This window comes from Ochotona curzoniae, unplaced genomic scaffold (genome assembly GCF_017591425.1).
Source record: "Ochotona curzoniae isolate NIBS_2020 unplaced genomic scaffold, NIBS_Ocur_1.0 scaffold_4701, whole genome shotgun sequence".
In the NCBI taxonomy this organism is placed as follows: Eukaryota; Metazoa; Chordata; class Mammalia; order Lagomorpha; family Ochotonidae; genus Ochotona; species Ochotona curzoniae.
This window is the reverse complement of record NW_024467122.1, coordinates 20175983-20198040: the sequence shown is the minus strand read 5'-3', so window position 1 is coordinate 20198040 and position 22058 is coordinate 20175983. Positions and strand designations below refer to the sequence as shown.

Below are 22058 nucleotides of genomic sequence, written 5' to 3'. Positions count from 1 at the left end.
ATGCAAGGCAAGCATTTAGCCACTGACCTATCATACGGGCCCAAGATGCATAATATGGTATAGTATAGATGTCGTCTGATATACTCATCCACTCTCCTGGATATGGGCATTTGGATTATTGCTAACATTTTACAATTAGAAAATTTGTGTGGGCCCAGCGCGGTAGCCTAGTGGCTAAAATCCTCTTCTTGCCTGCATCAGGATCCCATATGGGCGCTGGTTCTAATCCCGGTAGCCCACTTCCTGTCCAATGGTGAAGAAACTGTAAAGAGTAGACTGAGGGTGTCTGGAGGCTCAGGTAGCAGGAGGGGACTGGAACTGAGGAAACAGAGTTTGCAAGCTGAAAGGGAAGGAAACAGTGAAAGGGAGTGACTAATGATGCATTTTTATTTATTTATTCGTTTTTAAATAAAGATTTATGTATTTTCATTGGAAAGTCAGATATACAGAGAGGAAGGGAGACAGAGAGGAAGATCTTCTGTCCACTGATTCACTCCCCAAGTGACCACAACAGCGGGAGCTGAGCCAATCTGTAGCCAGGAGGAGCCTCCTCTGGGTTTCCCATGCGGGTGTAGAATCCCAAAGCCTTGGCCCGTCCTGGACTGCTTTCCCAGGTCACAAGCAGGGAATTGGATGGGAAGTGGGGCTGCTGGGATTAGAACCGGTGCCCATATGGGATCCTGGCTTGTGCAAGGTGAGGACTTTAGCTACCAGGCTACCGCACCATGACCATAATGTATTTTTTAAGTACCTATTTTTAAATTTCATTCAAAATTGCTTCCAATCATTGTGGCTGCCAAGGCCCACCTGTAGTGTAGTATATTTTCACTTCAACTGTTTGCTATTGGAGCATAGCTCTGCAACTCTCTTGAGGAATTTTGGCCAGTAGACGTAAGTTCCTTTTGAAATGATGTTGGGCCGCCAGGTTTCATCTGTGCAGATATTCTTGATATAAAATTTGCTTGATATAAAATTTGGCTTTGAAAAATGTGCCTACTTATTATGCATGGACCAAAATACACGATAACATCTTCACCAGCATGCATTTTAAATGAAAAAAAAAATGGCTTTACCAACATGCATTTAAAATGGAAAAACTAATATATGTATATATGGTGTCTGGTAGATAAATGCAGGTAATTTTAACTAAGCGCCTGTATCCATGTTGCTAGCCTGTTCTAATGTGTAGCTGTTGTAGAGGAACAAGCACTTGGACCCGCAGAAGGCATTAGAAGGTGGTCTGTGTGTTTCTGGGACTAGATGATGCTATTCAGTTCTTTGAGGGAGAGTGTGTGCGGGGGATGCTGTTGATTTGTGTGTTTTCTCTTGGAAACGTTGCAGTGTGGTGTAGTCTGTGGCTGCCCTGGTGGGCTGAGGTGGGGAGGGTGTGACGCTGGTATTTGGTGAACCCCGGGCTTGTGATGCTGAGCTTGTTTCATCCGCTTTCTCCTCCTTCCCTCCACCCCCTCCTTCCCACCAGCGCCACAGCAACATCCTCAGAGCCCCAGCGAACTCCACCCGGTGGCGCGGGCACCCTGCGTGCCCGGAGGAGCCAGCGAGCGAGCGCAGCGACAGTGCCTCGCCTCCTGCAGTCCCCGGACCACCATGGCCCAGAGCCGCAGAGACCGAAACAGTTGGGGTGAGTGTGGAAGGGTAACTTGGCTGCAGCCTCTAAGTCTAGCCCTCCTCCGCCCAGAGACCGGGACGGCCAAAGGCCGTGGGGCTGCTGCCGCGCCCAAGGTTGCCGGGCTGGGGCACCATGGCTGAGCATTGCCAGCGTCACTGGGCCCCACAGTCCGAGGAGGCAAGGGCCTCGGCTGAGCGCAGGCCGGCCAGAGCTGCCGCTCCCCACCCCCGCCCGCCTCCTCCCAGCATTTGGACAGCACCCACCGGGCGCCTGTGGGACTTGTGGATCCGGTCTTGGCGACGGGTTGGAAGGATGTCGATGAGGGTGGGCGGGGGGTGGGCTCTGTTCCACAGCGGAGAAAGGGTCGGGGCCGTAGGCCCTGGAGCAGGCGGCACCTGGCCCGCTTGCGCCGGAGCTGAGAGCGTGTGAGCCAGGCTGGGCGCGGGCTCCCAGCAGGCGGGCAGGCTCGCTGGCTGCGCTGGAACAATGAAGGCAGCACGCTGGGTCTGGGCCGAGCCCTGCAGATTGTAAGGACCTGGGCAGCGGCAGCTGAGACGGCAGCCTCATGGGAGTCCCCAAGCACTGCGGCACTCATTTCAGTTTGGGGGCTGGGTGGGGGGTGGGGATGGGGGTGGGGGCAGAATTGAGAAAAAAAGGAGCAAAGTTGTGATGTGCGTTCTTAGGCCCCACCCCGACCTGCTACCCCATTCAGGCCAGCTCAAGGGTGGCTTTGTTCTTTGGGTTTTACCTTTTGGAGATGCTGGGCTCGTGATTCAGCACCAGGCGGAGGGGAGGGGAGGGGAGGGGAGGGGAAGGGAAAGGAGAGGCTGGGCCCAGTGGGTTAGCACCGCGAGTGGGTGGGCGGCGCTCACGCAGGCGGAGAAGAGAGCGCAGTGTTGCTGGGGAAAGCGTGGCCCCGCCCGCCACTCCAGGCCACTCTGGACAGGGTGATGTGGGCAGGTTGAGTGTCCTTGTTGGAGCCAAAGGCTTCGGAGATGTTTTGTAATGGGAACCAGAGTGATCTCAGACTCCTAAGTTTGGTGGTTCGGGCCCCATTTTGCCCATGGGCTGTGAATTGTTATTTCAAAGTTGACACCCACAAGGCGTTAGGCTTCTCCTCCATGACTCAGTGGCACGCCTTGTGCCACTCTCTATCTGACCGAGAGGCACAAATGCACATTTTAGCTGGTTGTATTTCAGTTTACTTCTATCACAAGACTGTCTTCTGTCTCTTTGCCTCTTACGGTCACAGAATCAAGCTGACTCCTCAGAAAGCAAGGTGCAGAAATTAGGCAAGGTTTCTGAGGTCAGTAGCGCCAGGGTTGCAGTCGCAGCATTTGCCCTCCTTCTTCTGAAATCTGTGCAAGCGTTTTCCCAGCAGCTCCGTGGCACTCGGTCCCTGGGCCTCTGGATCAGGAATTTCTCCAACAGTTTAGTTGCCTTGCGTTAGGTGGGTTTGGGTCTTGATCTCTGTGGGTAGTTGACTCCACCGTGTTAAGAGACAGATGTGAAAGTGTGTTGTGAGTAGCAACAAATGTCTCCTTCGTGATGTTTTGGATCACCGTAATTTAGTGTTTGACCACAGATTCCTTATGTAATGGAGGGTTGGTCTCCCCCCCCCCCCTTAGAAATGTGGTTCTCAAGTGGGATTTGCATAAAAATCACGTGGGGAAACTTACTGAAAATGCAGATTCCTGCATCTTCCAACTGGAGCTTTTGGATCCATAGATCTGAAGCAGGGTCCAGGAATCTGTCTTTTAATTAGCATTTCCAATGACTGAAAAGCAGATGGCACTCAGATTCTGTGTGTTTGGTATGAACATAGCCTAAAAAGTTCACCCAAAAGTCATCAAGTAAGAGTTTCAATTCATATGAGGAAAAGAAATATCAAAGTTGCTATCTGTTCACTGGCAATTCTCACAGGAAAAAGACAGTGAAATTGTAGAGTCTCTCTATGCTCCATGGAAATAGTTTACTACGTTATTTTTTTTTAATACTGTAAATATGTGGGACAGAAATGATGTAGGAAATTATTAATGTGGCATAAGAAGTGGGGGATAGAGATTCTGACAAAGATGTTAGCTGTGCCCTTCTTTGCTTCATTTTGTTGCCATAACTTGGTACAATGGCTAATGCGTGATAGGTGTTTAAAGAAAGCAGGGGTAGTTAACATGAAGGAGTTAATGTCATGTGAAGTAGAAACTGTCATCTTCATTTTGTGTGTCAAAAGGTAGAGCCGGTAAAGGTCGCCCGCGGACACTTTGACTTCAGATTCTCACATCTTCACTCCGACCTGTGCCATCTCTTTGTTGAACAGATCTTTTTGCATTGTGCAAAACTATGGTTAAGTCACGTTCATTTGCATTCTGTCATGTGGTTTTTAGCTTTGTAATTTAATGTGTGAAGAACCATCAGTTCTTGTGTTACAGATAAAAAAAACTAAACCTCAGACAGGCTAAAATTCTTATATTTAGTCAATTAGAAGAATAAGGTTAGAACCTGGGATTTTTTTTTTCTAATTTATTTTCTGAAACATGCTTCTGAAAATGACTTTTTTTTAATAAGAGAATGGGGAGGAGTATGCAGATAACAAGTAAACATACAAGTCAGCAATCTGATAAGAAAAATTTCTCATGACAGTTTGAAAAAAAAGACAATTATCTTTAGCTAAGCAAGTATTTTTTCAGGCAAGTTAGAAAAAAAGAGAATCAGGATGGATAATGCAGAGTTGGGAAATAGAAAAGGTCAAAAATATCTGAGTAGAAGAGGTAACAGTGTGACACAGAATCTGTAGGAGTATAGATTTTTAAAAAGATTTATTTATTTTTGTTGGAAAGATAGATATATAGAGAGGAGGAGAGACAGAGGAAGATCTTCTGTCTGATGATTCACTCCCCAAGCGGCTACAATAGCCAGAGCAGAGCCAATCCGAAGCTAGGAACCCAGAGCCTCTTCTAGGTCTCCCACACGGGTGCAGAGTCCCAGGCCACAAGCAGGGAGCTGAATGGGAAGTGGGGCTGCTGGGATTAGAACCGGTGCCCATATGAGATCCTGGCTTGTGCAAGGTGAGGACTTTAGCTACCAGGCTACTGCATCAGACCCTAACTACATAATTTTCATCTGTATGGCCAGACACCTGTTAGGTCTTCTCTGGACTATGGAAACCAGTAAGCAGAAAAGCATCTCTGCTGACCACGAGAGTTGTAAGTGCTGTCTGAGGCTCCTGAGAGATGTAACTAGTAAGCAGCAGGTCTGTGTGGAGCCTTGAGAGCCCGACCACCTGGACCTAAATCTACACTTAACAAGTTGAAGCATCTTGATAGCCAACTCTTCAAAGGTAGGCATTAAGATTCTTATTTTAAAGTAAAAGTTCTTTGAGATTCAGAGAGCTTAGGAACTTGGTCAGAGGAGCTAGCAGTTCTGTCTCAGATCCAGCACTTAGACTCTGCATTGTGGAGCAGGCATTGGCTCTAGCGGATGGAGCCCCAGTTCAGACGCCAGCATCTCATGTCAGAATTCCTGGGTTCCATACTGCCTCTGGCTCCTGATTCCAGCCTCTTGTAGCAGCAAACCCTGGGAGTACTGATGGTTGACGTGGCTGCATCCCTACTACTCATGTGGGAAAAACATGGATTGAATTCCAAGGCTCCTAGCCTGGCCCAAACCCTGAGCTTGGTTAGGAGCCTTTCATTCCTGGCCTAGAAACTGTGAGGGCTCTCTGTTACCCCATCCCATTCCCCAACTTTGTCAGATAAGCAAACTTAAAAAAAACAAAACTGTTTGCTCTCTCAGTCCACGTGCTGGCAAGAATCTGGAATAGTGTGCTGAAAGGTACCACAGCAAGCCTCCCTACCAGCGCTAGACTGGTGTAAGAAGTCAGTGTTCTATATATTTGATAGCCTTGAGCTGGAAAAACAGGCAAAGAACGTGCTAGTGTGGGAAAAAATGGAACAGATGAGTATCAGAAACAAGAGCTGAGAAAGCAGTCTTTCAGTACCAGGTGAACACTTCAGTACTACAAGAAACAGAAGTAGAACTTTTTCTGTTTGATGTTTATTTGTTTGTGTCCACTGAAGTTGCTCAAAAACTTGGTGTTCCCTATGAGAATTGAGTTTTATACAAAATGGAAAAGGCTGGCAGTATAATATCAGCTTCAAAAAAGTAGTGTTTGCTTGAATTGTGACCTTTGCCTACGTTAAAAAAACTATTTGAATTTCACAGTAAGTGTAGAAAATGACCATTTGTTGAAAATGTATTGGTGGAAAACTATTAGGTTTCTAGTTTTGTTTTTGAGGAAAGATTAAAAACAGTCTTGAGTATAGGTTAGTTATCTATTTATCTTTTTAGCTTCTTCTTTTTTGTTTTTTAAGATTCTTTTAGTTTTTTTTTTTTTTTATTGGAAAGGTGGATATACAGAGAGGAGGAGAGACAGAGAGGAAGATCTTCTGTCCAATGGTTCATTCCCCAAGTGACCACAATGGCTGGTGCTGCACCGATCCAAAGCCAGGAGCTCTTCTGGGTCTCCCACATGGGTGCAGGGTCCCAAAACTTTGGGCCATCCTCCACTGCTTTCCCAGGCCACAAGCAGGGAGCTGGATGGGAAGCAGGGCTGCCGGGATTAGAACCGGTGACCATATGGGATTCCGGCGTGTGCAAAGCGAGGACTTTAGCCGCTATGCTATTGCACCGGGCCCCTTCTGGCTTCTTATTTTTAAAGACTTATTTGTGTTTGAAAGACAATTATAGAGACAAGGAGAGAGAGCAGTAGATCCATCTTCCATCCACTGGTTCACTCCCCAGATGGCCACAGTGGCCGGAGCTGGGCTTGTCTGAAACTAGGAGCTTTTTCCCCATCTTCCATTTGGATGCAGGAGCCCAAACATTTGGGCCATCATCCTCTGCTGCTTTCCCAGGTGCATTAATGAGGAACTGGATGGGAAATGGAGAAGTCGGAACTTGAACCTGCACCCATATAGGATGCCGGTGCTGCAGATCGAAGCTTAACATACTTCACCACCATTTTGGCTGGCTTGCTGGCTTGCTTTCTTTCTTTCTTTCTTTCTTTCTTTCTTTCTTTCTTTCTTTCTTTCTTTCTTTCTAATTCATTCTGTTTGTCTTGCAATGAGAGTGTTTGCCCCTTTTTAACTTACCTCATTTTCAAAATATCCGGTCCTTTTAAAAATAATAAAATATCAACTTAGCTTTGCATGTAATATATAACATTCACTCTGTATTTCTAACATTTGCTGTAGATTTCTTTACCCCCACATTTTTCCATTTAACATACCTCCTCTGCATATTTTTTCAAATTTTTTTGTCAGTCTACATGCCCACTTTTCTATCATCTGTCAAGCGTCTATTTACCTCTATGTATTTTACACATTTAGCATCTATTTGGCTCTTGTCTTGATGACTCCTGGGTTATTCTTTGACTGCATTTCATACTCTGCAACCTTTAGTACCTGTCTAGTCTGTAGGTTAGAGCCTTAGATCATCAGAGAGATGGTCTACTGCAAGATACAGAAGTAGTTTGAATTATTTATTTTTGTTTGGATGGCAGGTTTACAGAGAAAAGGAAAGGCAAAGAGAAAGATCTTCCATTCACTAGTTCACTCCCCAAATGGCCACAGTGGCAGAGCTGAGCTGATCCAAAGCTAGGATATCAAAGCTTCTCCCATTCTTGTATGTCAAAATAGTTAGAGAACATGTCTATATTCAAAAATAAATAAATGTATAAGCTATAAGACTTCCAGTTAAAAGAAGAATGATATTGATGGAGCCAGAACCATGGCCCAGTAAGTTAAACTTCCACCTTTGGTGCCAGCATCCTATATGGTCAACAATTTGAATCCCAGCTGCTCCGCTTCAGATCCAGCACCCTGTTTATGGCCTGGGAAAACAGGAGAGGATGGCTCTAGTACTTGGGCTCCTGCTACTCATGTAAGAGACACAGAGGAGGCTCCAGGCTCCTGGTTTAGGATTGGCTCAGCTCCAGCTACTGTGGCCATTTGGGAGAGTAAATCAGCAGATCTCTCTTTCTCTCTCTCTGTAACTGCCTTTCAAAAACAAATAAATAAACCAAATCTTAAAGAAAAAGGATAGAAATGAGTATTTATTTCTCCCTACCAGCAAAAGAAATAGAACTTTATTAATATTTTGTAAGTCTTTGTGCACCGTTCTTAATGACAGTCTCACTGCCATCCAAAAATAAGTACTTTTAAGTACTTTCAAAAATTTGGGGTTTCTATTCCCTTGATTAAAATTCTTAAATTTTTTATTATTATTACAGAGAGATGCTCTGTCTGCTGTTTACTTCCCCGATGTCCTCAGTGGCTGGGGGTGGGCTGAAGCTGAGAGGTGGAGACTCAATCCAAGTCTCCCATGGGAGTGGCAGGGACCCAAGTAATTGACCCGTTCCTTCTATTCCCCAGTGTCAGCATCGGCAGGAAACTGGAGTCAGGGACAGAACCCAAGCTCTCCACTGGGGAGCATGGGTATTGTAGCCAGCAGGCAGCTGAACTGCCAGCCCAGATGTCCACTCCATCCCTGGATCAGTTTTTTTGGTTTATTATAAATAAAGATGGAGTTTATATTTGTCCATGAAATATTTTTGTTACATAGTTTCACCCATATATGATGTTATACATAATAAGTATAATTAGTATGATTTTTTTGTGACTCTAGTCTGTATTTTACCAATTACCATTGAGGACTGAGTATATTTTCTTATTTTTACTTTTTTTCTGTATTTCTACGCTATGCTTATTTTCCCTTTGTCTATTTTTTGTTAGCTTTTCTTCTTTGTACAAATTCTCTACATATTTTTGGTATTATCCTTTGATTCTTTCACTTACGGATTTTTTATCTCTTTGTGACATGACTTATATTTAAAAATAAGTTGATTTGGTCAATATTTTCTTTCATGATATGTACTTTTTGTACTTTAAGAGGTATTTCTTTTTTTTTTTAAGAGGTGTTTCCCTACTTTACTTCTCCTTCTATTAATATCTGGTTTTTAAATTTTTTTACTTTCTTTAAAAAAATTTTTTGGATTATAATTAAAACATACCTAACATAAACTTTACCATTTTAACCATTTTAGGTCTATAATTCAGTGATATTAAGGACATCCATATTGTTATGCAACTATTCTTCATTTAGTAAAATTCACATTCTGTCCATTCCACAAAAACTTCACCCTTTCTCTCACTTCCCAGCCCTTCCTCTTGCCAATGACTATTCTACTCTCTGTCTCCATGATTTTGACCAGGTATCGCATAGAGGTAGAATGACATTACTATAAAATTTGTCTCTCTCTCTCTTTTTTTTTAATTGAAAAGTGTGGAATTACAGAGAGAAGGAATGCTAGAAAGATACTCCAGCCACTGGTTCACTCTGCAAGTGACCGCATTGGCCAGAACTGAGCTGATCTGAAGCCATGAGCCAGGGGCTTATTCCAAGTCTCCCACACGGGTGCAGGGTCCCAAGGCTTTGAGCCATCCTTGACTGCTTTCCCAGGCCACAAGCAGGGAGCTGGATGGGAAGTGGAGCTGCCAGGACACAAACCATGTGGGGTGTCAGCCGTGCAAAGCGAGACTATTAGACTACCACGCTGGGCCTCATTTGTTTTGATATCTGGCTTATTTTGCTTAGCATTCTGTACTTGAAGTTCATCTATATCTCAAAATTTCCTCCCTTTTTTAAGGCTAACACGTTATTGCCTGTATGTGCAATTTGCCTATCCATTTATCTTTCCATATGCAGGTTTTTCTACATTTTGTCTATTGTGAATAATGTTTCTATTAATGCAGGTATGCAGGTTATTTGTTTGAGATCCTGCTTTCTAATCCTTTGGTTCTACATCCAGATGTAAAATTGCTGGATCTCATAGTTATTCTCTAGAAATGTTTTTTGAGGGATTGCCATACTGTTTTCCACAACAACTGAATCATTTATATTCTCACCAACAATTCACACAGGTACCAATTTTTTTCTGAAAGATTTATTTTTATTATTTTTTTTTATTGGAAAGGCAGATATACAGAGAGGAGAGACAGAGAGGAAGATCTTCCGTCCAATGATTCACTCCCCAAGTGAGTGCAACGGCTAATACTATGCCGATCCGAAGCCAGGAGCCTCTTTAGGGTCTCCCACGCGGGTGCAGGGTCCCAAAGCTTTGGGCCATCCTCAACTGCTTTCCTGGGCCACAGGCAGGGAGCTGGAAGGGAAGCGGGGCTGCCGGGATAGAACTGGCGCCCATATGGGATCCCGGGCATGCAAGGCGAGGACCTTAACCACTTGCGCCACCGCGCCAGGCCCCACAGGTACCAATTTTTAAAGACTATTTTGTTTTGAAAGGCAGAGTGGCAGAGAAAAACAGAGATAGAGAGAAATTTTCCATCCAGTGGCTCATCCTACAAGTGGCCACAACCATTGGGACTGGACCATACTAAAGCCAGGAGTCAGCAACTCAATCCAGGTCTCCAATATGGGTGGCAGGGGCCTGAGTTCTTGGGCGTGTCCTCAGCTGATTTTCCAGACACATTAACTGATTTGACAGTGGAGCAGCCAGAATTCAAACTGCCATGCTGCTGGTTGCTTAATTTGAATCACAATGTTGGCCCTACAAGTTTCCAATTCCCCACATCTTAGCCAATAGCTGTTATTTTTCTATTTTATTTTAATAGTAGCCATCTAAATGTGTGTGCTGTAGTATCACACTGTGATCTTGATTTGTATTTAACTTTTGTGGTATATCCAATGGGTACATTGTTTACCTAAATGTGTGTTGGTTCATTGCCTGAAATTTTATGATTTCTCCAATTTCCTTTATGTTACTAATTTCTAATTCTGAACATTGTCATAGAATAAAATGCTTTGTATTGTATCAGTTTTGGAAAATGTGAAGCGACTTCATTCGTGACCTAACATAATTCTGTATAGGAGTGTGTTCCACATGGGCTCCTACCTCTGCGTGGGAAACCCTGAAAAAGCTCCTGGTTCCTAGCCTCAGATCAGCCCAGCTCTGGCTTTGTAAGCGTTTCAGGGGTGAGCCAGCAAATGGAAGGACTCTCTGTCTCTCCCACTTTCTTTACATATAACTCTTTCGAGTAAACATCTTTTTTTTTTTAAGTGAAGCAAAAATGCATTTTATGAAAAAAATACATGGTTCAAAATTTTTTTAGAGGGCCAGTGTATGGCATAGTGAGTTAAAGTACCAGCTGCAGTGCAGGCATCCCATGGAGGCATCAGTTCACATCTCAGCTGATCCACTTCCCATTCAGCCCCCTGCTAATGTACAAGGGGAAGCACCAGAGGATGGGCCAACCGCTTGGGTCGCCACAAGCACGGGGGAAACCTGGAAGAGGCCCCTGACTCTTTATGTCAGTCTAGCCCAGCCCGTGATATTTTGGCGATCTGGGGAGTGAACCAAAGGAAGACATTGTTCTAATTCTGCCTTTCAAATAATAAACTAAATATTTTTTAAAATGTGTCTAAATAAAGTTATTTCAATTTCATTTTCCTTAAACTTTTTGAGGTACTTATGAATATAATGTCCTCAAGCCTTTGTTTCTTACTGCATCATTTGATTTACCAAATAAAATTTTAAAAAAACCTTGCAATGGTTTTAGTACAGCCACACTCACTCCCTTTTGGTGACTATTTATCTAAATTACTTTTCTCCATCCTTTCATTTTGAATCTAAAATTAGTTTCTTCTAGACAACATATAATTGGATCATGTTTTGTTATGCTTTGTTTTATTTATTCTGCCTATGTCTGTATTTTTATTAGAGTTTAATCTATTTACATGTAAAGTGATTACCGGTCAGGAGGGACTTCTGTCATTTTGCTGTTTATTTTCCATATGTCTTATGGTTTTAGTCACCCTTATTTCCTGCATTACTGTCTTATGTGAGTGGCTCACTTTTTCAATACGATCTTTTAATGCCCTCATGATTTTTTAAATATATTTTGCAACTTTTTTTTGGTTACTATGAGGATTATAATTTAGTACCCTAAAATTGCAACGCTAATTTGTTAAACTCATTCAGTTTCAATAACATGTAAAAATCCTGCTCCATTATATTTGTCTCTACCGTTTGTTGTTTTTAAAGTTTTTGATTGATATAGTTTTACCTATTTACATGCTACGGTGTAGTGTTTTGATACGTGTGTACATTGTGTAGTAAGTCAGGGTGATTATTGTAGATATCATATGAGTATTCTTTGTGATAAGAATATTTCTTCTATCTGAAATCTGTAATAAATTGTTGTTAAGTACAGGGTAACTCTATTGTATAATATAATATCAGAATTTATTTCTATTATCTCTTAGTGACAAAGAGACACATTGTATGTCCAAGAAGTGCACAATAAACTAATAATTTAAAAAATGTGTTAGTTTCGTAAATTATGTAGAAAAGATTGAGTTAAAATCAAAGTTACAATCATAATATCTTTTAGATTAATGATGTTAAGATGTATTAGCATGTTAAACCAAATAGGAAACAAAAAATGGAGTTACATACAGTTGCTAAAACTTTCCTAGCTGTTCTGTTTGCCCACATATTTGCCTTTGCATTTTTATTTCTTCATAAAGCTTCAAGTTAATCTAACTTTCATTAACTTAATTAGCATACAGTACTTCCTTGACCATTTATTGCAGGACCTATGTAATAGTCATTAACTTCCTTAGCTTTTGTTTATTTGTAATCATCCTCTTTTCTCCCTTTTTGAAAGATAATGTTGCCAGCTATAGTTTTTCTTTCTTCCTTCTTCTTTTAGCACTTTGAATCCTTCAGTTCATTGCCTCCTGGCTTCTAATTCTGATTAGAAACTGCTGGTAATTTTATTGATGACCTCTGTTTTCTTAAAAAGGGATTTATTTATTTATTTATATGTAGTATATGTAAGTATTTGAAAGGCCAAGTTACAGAGAGAATTAGAGACAGTTCTATCTGCTGGCTACTCCCCAAATTTCTGCAACAGCCCAGCTGTGTCAGGCCAAACCAGGAGCCTAGGACCCCAACCGGGGATCTCGCTAGGGTGGGCAGGGGCCCAAGCATTTGGACCATCTTCTGCCGTTTTGCATTGTATGGAAGCCAGAGTGGAAGCAAAGCAGGCAAAACTCAAAGTGCTGGCTTTGTGGGTACTAGCACTACAATGCCATCCTCCTTGATGAAGGATAGGGAAATCCTTGATAAGGATTTCCCCTTTATTCTTTTCCTTTCACAGTTTAATTCTAGTGTACCCTAGTACCAGCTTGTTTGGGTTCAACTTATTTGGAGTTGGACATTTTAGGTTTCCTGTTCCTTTACTGAAATTTCTATTTTGTTCCTACTTTTTTTTTTTTTTAATAGGAAGGATTCTGTCTCCTGCTGGTTCTTTAAGTATCTGTGAAACATCTGTTTTAAAATCATTGTCTAGGGCCTGGTGCATGATAGTCTAGTGGCTAAAGTCCTCGCCTGCCTTGTGTGTGCTGGGATCTCATATGGGCTGCTCTCAGCTGCTCCACTTCCCATACGGCTTCCTGCTGTGGCCTGGGAAAGCAATAGAGAATGGCCCAGGACCTTGGGACCCTGCACCTGTATGGGAAATGCTAAGAAGCCCCTTGCCTCCTGATTCCGAATGGCTTAGCTCCAGCCGTTGCCGCCACTTGGGTAGTGAACCAGCAGATGGAAGATTTTTCTCTCTGTAAATCTAACTTTCCAATTAAAAGTAAATAAATAAATAAAATAAAATAAAGTCATGCTTTAGGAGCCAGTGTTGTGGCATAGTAAGTTAGGCCTCCATATGCAATACCAACATCTATATCCAGCTGCTCTACTTCTGATCCAGCTTCCTGCTTATAAACCTGGGAAAACAATGAAGGATGACACAAGGTGGCGGTTTTTTTTAAAGATTTATTTTATTTTATTTATTTTTAAATTTATTTATTTATTGGAAAGTCAGATATACAGAGAGGAGGAGAGACAGAGAGGAAGATCTTCTGTCCGGTGATTCACTCCCCAAGTGACCACAACATCTGATGCTATGCCGATCTGAAGCCAGGAACCAGGAACTTCTTCTGGGTCTCCCATATGGGTGCAGGGTCCCAAGGATTTGGGCCTTCTTCAACTGCTTTCCCAGGCCACAAGGAGGGAGCTGGATGGGAAGTGGAGCTGCCGGGATTAGAACCGGCGCCCATATGGGATCCGGCGCATTCAAGGCGAGGACTTTAGCCACTAGGCCACGCCGCCGGGCATGATTTATTTTATTTTTATCGCAAAAGTCAGACATACAGAGAGGAGGAGAGACACAGAAGATTGCCTGTCTCATGGTTCATGCCCCAAGTAGCCACAACAGCCAACATTGCACTGATCAATCCAAAGCCAGGAGCCAGGAACTTCTTTCAGATCTCTCATGTGGGTGCAGGGTCCCAAGGCCTTGGGCTGTCCTTGACTGTTTTCCCAGTCCACAAGCAGGGAGCTGGATGAGAAGCAGGGCTGCTGGAATTAGAACCAGCGCCAATATGGGATCCTGGTGCATGCAAGGTGAGGACTTTAGCTGCTAGGCCACTGTGCCTAGCCCGGCCCAAGGTGTTTTACGTGGGAGATTTGGAAGAAGTCCTAGGTTCCAGTTTTCAGCCTAACTCAGGCCCGGCCTTTGTAATCATTTTGGGAATCAATCAGTGGATTATGGTTTTCTCTCTGTCTCTCCTTTTCTGTAACTCTGCCTTTCAAATCTGTTTTTTGTTTTGTTTGTTTTTAAGCCATTGTCTAGTAGATCTGCTATCTTGTATTTCTCTGGGACAGTTTGTTTCAATTTTTTTTTCTTTTAAAAAATTCTTATATTCCTGGTTTTTTTTGTTGTTGTTGTTGAAAACAGGACTTTTGTCATAATAACCTGATAATTGTGTTAAGTCAGAGCCTCTCCATCCCCTAAAGTTTGCTTTACTTTCATTTTTTTGTTTTTATTGTAAACTGTCTTCGTGTCAAGGATCAGCCTGAATTGTACGTAAATTGTTCAGTTTTCTTCTGTGGCTTTCTCTGGACTTTTGCATTGATTAATTTCCCTCTGTATGTGAATTCACTTTTAAATGTCCTAGTGTTCAATGTCTGGGAAAAAAAAAAATGGGGTGGCGGGACAACTGGTGGTTTAAAACCCCTGGGTGTCACCTGGCCCAAGGGGACGTTTAATAGTGGAGGGGTGTGTGTGTGTGTGTGTGTGTATTTGTGTATTTGTGTATGTGTGTGCTATGTGGGCTGCCAACCTGAATCTGCACAGAATACTGAACCCAAGTTATATGACAGGATGCTTATTCTCCTCTTTGGCTCCTGTAACCTACATGCAAGCTGCTCCAGGAACATGCACTTAGCTGCCTGTCTTGGGGCTGGGCATGGGGTGTGGGCTGCCGATGGTTAACTAAGAATTGAGATAGATTGGAGCTAATTGCAGTCCTGTTTAAGCTTATTTCTGGAAACTATGAGTCGTTGCAGATGCCAGAATTCTTTCCAGACTCTTCTTAGTCTTTTTCTCGTCTGTATTATGTTAAAGCCATTTGTCCCTATTCCTAAATGAAATTTTAAAAAAATATATTGCTGGATGTTTAATTTTATCAGTTTTCTATAGTCTTGGAGTAATGTTTTTTGGGAGGGGGTCTTTAGTTTGTCCATAGGTTTAATTATATTAATAGATTATGTTAATATTATCTTAGATTTCTGGGAGGAATCCAGTTTAGTCACTGTTCCTACCTTTTTAAACACGCTGCCATATTTACTAGTCTTTTGCTTAAAATGTAACAACTAAATTTTCTTTCTTGTACTGTTTGTCAACTTTTCTTTTTTGTCAAGGAACACTACTTCTATGGAGTTTATGAAATGAACTCCATAGGGGATTTCTCCTTACATTTTCCTATTCTCTGTAAGATTAGAATGATTTTTGGAAAACTAGTCTTTTAAATCGTGTGTACCTCTTGTTTTATTTAGTAACAAACTTGTGAATGATTGATTAAATATTTATTTTGGTTATGTATAAAGGTTTATATTTCTTCTTGAGTCAATTTTAATAGTTTGCTTTTTTTGAAATCTGTTTCATCAAATCAACATAAGTTTTAGTTTCATTTGTGTCATATTGTTTAATCTCTATTTTCCTTTTCTTTTCCTTAATTGTTGTGTGCTCTTTTCTGGTACTTTTTTTTTTTTTTTTGCTTTATTCTATATTTAAAATTTTTTTTTTACCTTAAGTTGATTACTGAGCTCAAGCATTTAGCTTTTCTTATATTTCTAATAGGTTATAGGTTTTTTGTAAATGTCATTTTTATTGTGTCCTTTATGTGCAAATGTAGTAGATTTTTTGTCATTGTAAGTATTTTAAATGTTGATAAAGGTTTGTTCTTCCACATAAGAATATGAGTTAAGATTTAATCTTTCTAAATTGTATTTCTGTTATATCTTATTTCCGCCAGAAATGTGCTGTGTACTGGCAGTAGCCTTCTTGATGATGAAAGTGTTCTATATTCCACTGCCCATTGTGGTTGGCCATGGGAGTTAGTGGGTTTTCAGCGCATGAACTATGCAAGTGAAAATAAGGAAAATAATTAGTTTCATTTCATTTTTACAAAAGATTTATTTATTTTATTGGAAAAATTTTATTTTAAAAATATTTTGTCATTTTATTTTAAAAGATTTATTTATTGGAAAGAAAAAGAGACAGAGCTCTTCCATCCACTGGTTCACTCCCCAAGTGACAGTATTAGCCAGAGGTGAGCTGACCTGAAGCCAGGAACCAGGAGCTTCTTCTAGGTCTCCCACACGGGTGCAGGGTCCCAAGGCTCTGGGCCATCCTCGACTGCTTTCCCAGGCCACACGCAGGGAGCTGGATGGGAAGTGGAGTAGCTGGGATATGAACTGGTGCCCATATGGGATCCTGGCACATGTAAGGTGAGAACTTTAGCCACTAGGCTACCGTGCTGAGCCCTGTTTCATTTCATTTTAATTAAGGAATTTTCTTCTTTATTTATGTTTAAAATGTATTTACTTTTAAAGTCAAAGGAGGAGGGAGAGTGTGACAGAGAAAGAGATCTTCTATCTACTAGTTGACTCCCCAGATGGCCAGAGTGGCAAGCACTAGGCCAAGGCAGGGGCCTGGATCTTCAGCCAGGTCTTCCTTTTTGGTGGCAGGGACTCAGACAATTAGGACAATTTCCATTGCTTTTCCAAGGCCATTAACAGGAAGCCGGAACAGAAGTAGAGCAGCCGGGATACTCGCTGGCACCCGATTGGGATGCCTGTGTTACAGGTGGCAGTGTTACCCACTATATCACAGTGCTAGCCTCTAAGAAATTGAATAATCACATTTGGCAGTATTCATGCTTGTAGAATATCCATGCTTTGAACTTGTTGAAACCTGCTTTACATCATAGTACACTTTAAAAATTCTTTTAAATATTGCATTTGTACTTGAAATATATTTTGTTACCTGTCTTTTCACATGGTATGCTATATGTGTCCATTAGATTGTTATTAAATGTAATGTTCATGTTTTCCATACTGTGATTTTGGACAGCTGCTATATGATAAATATTTTTAAAGATTTGTGTTATGTTTTTTAAAAAATGTGCTTTTGCAATTTCCCCTTCTGTTAAGCCCAACTTAGCTTATAAACACTTCATCTATGTACACACATAAGTGCACACAAATGTGGAATTGTTATATCTTTTTTTTTAATATTTACTTATTGGAAAGTCAGATATACAGAGAGGAGAAGAGACAGAGATGGTCTTCTATCTGCTGATTCACGCTCCAAGTGGCCAAAAAGGCCGGAGCTGAGCCAATCCAAAGCCAGGACCCAGGAGTTTCTTCCAGGTCTCCCATGTGGGTGCAGGGTCCCAAGGCTTTGGGTCGTCCTCGACTGCTTTCCCAGGCCACAAGCAGGGAGCTGGATGAGAAATAGAGCAGCGGGGTATGAACCAGCACCCATATGGGATCCTGGCACATGCAAGGTGAGCACTTTAGCCTCTAGGCTGCCACACTGGGCCCCCTATCAAGTACTTTTAAAATTAACTTTTTTCAGTTACTGTAATTGAATATTTGTTTTTCTTTTTGAAATCATACTTCCCATATGCCTTCTTATTTAAACATGTGAGCATTTTTAATGATTGTTTTTCTATAACAGTTTCCAATGGATGCATATTTTATATAATATAGCTGTAACATAATTTATTTACAGTAGCTTACAGTTAGATGTATAGATTGTTTCCAGTTTGTCATTATATAAACAGTGCTGTTATGAATCTCCATGTTGATAAATACATGTGCATAGTCATGGTAATTTCCTTAAGATAAATTACAGGAAAGTATATTGTTTCATTAAAAGGTACATTTTTTTTCTTTTTGTTTCTAGTGCTGTCTGCATACATAACCTGTAAAATATTTGTTATTTATGATAACCAGAAAGATTGTTTCCTTTTTTAAGATTTATTTATTTTTATTGGAAAGGCAAATATACAGAGAGTTGGAGAGACAGAGAGGAAGATCTTCTGTCCAATGATTCAATCCCCAAGTGATCACAACAGCTAGAACTGAGCCGATCCAAAGCCAGGAGCCAGGAATTTCCTCCAGGTCTCCCACAAGGGTGCAGGGTTCCAAGGCTTTGGGCCATCCTTGTCTTCTTTTCCAGGCCACAGGCAGGGAACTGGGTGGGAAGCGAGGCTGCCAGGATTAGAACCGCCGCCTGTGTGGGATCCCAGCATGATCAAGGCGAGGACTTTAGCCGCTAGGCTACCATGCCACGCCCAGATTTTCTCCTTTTATTCAGTGCGTTTTAATTTTGCAGAACAACTGGACTTCTTCCCTTACGTCTGTTAGTGATCTGTATTTTTCTTAGGTGTTAATTTTTCTACACACACACACACCACCCTTGTCATGATGATATTGGTTTTCTAGAGACATTTATTGAAATTTTTATGCATTTTTTTGTGGTTAATATAGATCAGCAACCTGTTAAATTGCTAAGCATTGTCTTTAGTTCTTCCAAGGCTCTAATGTTATAGGACCTGTAGTATTCCCTTCCACTTTCTCCCATCAGGATATTGTCAGCAGCAGTCTAAGTATTGTAGCATTTTGAGATCTGTTGGGCTAGTGCAAAATGTTCACGCGAAGATGGTATTAACAGGTATCTTTGTTGTGGTGCCAATAAATTCTGAAATCCATGCTTAGTTTTTTTGTAATAAGCAGTTTCCATGAACTTTTTGAAGACTCTTCATTTTATATAATTATATTATTGCAACTCATATCTTGGCTTTAGTTCTTAATAAGATTGGTATTTATGAGCTCGCATTTTTGCAATTGTTTCTCCATTTGTTCTTTTCTGCAGAAAATCTCTCACTGTTTCTTTGCAGATCATTCTCAATTACTCATTTAGAGGAATGTTTTCTGTCATTCTGTTTCAGTCCTACGGGATACATGATAGTTTAAGGAAAAGCAATATTCCTTTTCATTGTAGTTGCCAAGAGACAATCTCCTAGGTTCTATGCTTTTCTCGATAATGGCTCCAGTGTACTCAGAGTTTTGTTGTATTATGTAATTTCATTTTTATTTGAAAGATTGAGTATACATTTTAGCACTATTTGCAACCAAGACAATTAGAACTACCTTCCCACAACGTGTCCAGTAAATAAAGATTATTGTCCTCCACATTCTTTTTTTTTAATTTATTTATTAGGAAGTCAGAATTACAAAGAGAGAGGGAAACTCTCTCTCTCTCTCTCTCTCTCTCTCTCTCTCTCTCACACACACACACACACACACACCTGCCATCTATTGGTTCACTCTCCTCTCCAGGTGGCCACAATGGCCAGCACTGGACAGGGCTGAAGCCTGGAGCCAGGAGCTTCATCTAAGTCTCTTATAAGGGTGGCAAGGGCCCATACGCTTTGGCTGCCTTCTGCTTTTCCCAGGACAAAGGCAGCTGGATCATAAGTGGAGCAGCTGGAAAATGAGCTGGTTGGTGCCCATACGGGATACTGGTGGTGCAGGAGGTAACTTTACCCTCTGTACCACAATACCAGTACCCATTCTCCTCATTCAGAAACCTTGAAAACTCTCTAGAAATCTGAATTCAGTAGCTAAATGCCAAATGCCTGTGAATTGGGTTGCTACCTCTGTACTGAACATGAGGTGTCTAGGATATAAAAGATGAAATGATACATGGGGCTAGCTCTGTCATTCGAGCCTCAGGAAAACACTGATTCCCCTCAGGTTTGCCTCTGAGCTGTTTCTCACATTTTCCTTTTCAGCATCTCCATATTGTTAAGAGAATTTAAACTAAGTTTATTTAGCAAAATGGTTTTTGTGGTTTTTTTTAAGATTTATTTTTATTATTTTTTTATTGGAAAGGCAGATATACAGAGAGGAGAGACAGAGAGGAAGATCTTCCATCCGATGATTCACTCCCCAAGTGAGCGCAACGGCCGATGCTATGCCGATCCGAAGCCAGGAGCCTCTTCTGGGTCTCCCATGCAGGTGCAGGGTCCCAAAGCTTTTGGGCCATCCTCGACTGCTTTCCCAGGCCACAGGCAGGGAGCTGGAAGGAAGTGGGGCTGCCGGGATAGAACTGGCGCCCATATGGGATCCCGGGCGTGCAAGGCGAGGACCTTAACCACTTGCGCCACCGCGCCGGGCCTGGCAAAATGGTTTTATTATGTAAGAATTTGGACCTGAGGAAGCTTAATAGCATTCCAGAGGATTGGGGGATTACTTTAACAAGTGAGGATAGTATCTATTGCTTAGATATTGCATAGTTATGAATCAGTATTTGAATTTATCTTCTTGAGACATTCTGGCTTATAAGTCTCCTTGTTATTTTTGGTATCACAGTCATTCTGCCACTGTAGGACAAGTTGAAAATGGTCCCTCATGCTTTCTTTACAGAAATATTTGTGTAAGAGCTGCACTTTTTCTCCCAAACGTTTGGAAGACTTCACCAGGAAACCTAACAGCCTGGACTTTACTTGGATTGAGGTTTTAAGTTACTTTAATTTTTCCAGGTATAAGAATATTCATATTTGTTTCCTCTAATATAACTTTTTACACGTTTTTTTTAATCTGTTCCATCAACATTGTCAAATTACTGATATAAAATTTTCATATTACCTGTTAAATATCTGTTATATAGTGGTCCCTTTTTCATATCTAAGATTCTTGATTTCTATGGTTTTTCTTTCATCTTTGTTCATTCTTAGATTGCTAATTTTTTCTTGTCTTCTGTATTTCTAATTAATTTAAAATTTTTTTACTTATCTCTTTTATTTATGCAGAAGATTGAGGTGGAGACAGACACAGAGAGGAATCTCTCTGCTGATTTACCCCCCAAAAGCTCACTGCAGCTTGGCAGGGCTGGGTGGAGCCCAAGAGCTAGAAATACAGTCAGGGTCTCCCACAAGGATGGCAGGGACCAAACCATTTTAGCCATCCCCCAATACCTCTTAAGGTATGTACTAGCAGGAAACTAATAGGCAAAGAAGCTGAGACTCACCCCAGACACTCCAGTATAGGAAACAGGTGTCCCAAACACCATGTTAACAACTATGCTAAACACCCATGTCTAGTTTTTAATTTTTCCTGGAAAAAACCAAAAGATTCATGGGCTGGCATAGTAGCCTAGCAACTAAAGTCCTTACCTTGCATGCACCAGGATCCCATGTGGACACCAGTTTGTGTCCTAGTGGTCCCACTTCCCATCAAGCTCCCTGCCTGGGAACGCAGCTGAGGACGGCCCAAAGCCTTGGGAGACCCTGAAGAAGCTCCTGGCTTCAGGTCGTCTCAGCTCTGCCTACATGGCCACTTGGGAAGTGAATTATCAGACAGAAGATCTTCCTCTTTGTCTTTCCTCCCCTCTGTATATCTGATTTTCCAATGATAATAAGTAAATCTTTTTTTAAAACATCATTTATTTGTTTTAAAGGCAGGGTTACAGAGAAAGAGAAGTACCTTCCAGCCACTGGTTCACTCCCCAGATGATTTTAATGACTGGGCTGGGCCGGGCCAGGCTAAAGCCAGGAGTCTGAACCTCCATCTGAATTTCCCATATGGGTGACGGGGGTGCAAGGACTTGGGTCTTCTTTTGCTTCTTTCCCAGGTACATTAACAGATGGGTGTGGAAAAGCTGGGACTGGAACCTGCACTTAAATGGGATGACCCCATGATGCCTGGTTAACTCTCTCAGCCACAATACTGGTACTAATTTGTTGATTTTTAGCTTTGTCTTTGTTTTCTCTTTCGTTTTCTTTGTTTTGTATTTTTATTCTTTTTTGTTTTTAAAATATTAATTTATTTTTATTTGAAAGGCAGATTTACAGAGAAGAGAGACAGAGAGAAAGAGAAATCTGTCGTCAGCTCTACTCCCCAGATGGCCACATTAAGCCAGGAACTCTGCCCAGTCTCCAGTGG

General features: G+C 41.6%; 1 protein-coding gene across 2 annotated transcripts in view; it reads left to right on the top strand.

Moving 5' to 3' along the window:
• Positions 1 to 1534: 1534 nt before the first annotated feature.
• ATL1 (atlastin GTPase 1) overlaps positions 1535 to 22058 on the top strand; it is a 67324-nt gene continuing 46800 nt past the window's right edge. For both annotated transcript variants that reach the window (XM_040969555.1, XM_040969554.1), the window contains exon 1: positions 1535 to 1639. In XM_040969555.1, coding sequence (XP_040825489.1) covers positions 1606 to 1639 — 34 coding nt within the window. In that variant the 5' untranslated portion in view covers positions 1535 to 1605. The remainder of the gene's footprint in view (positions 1640 to 22058) is intronic.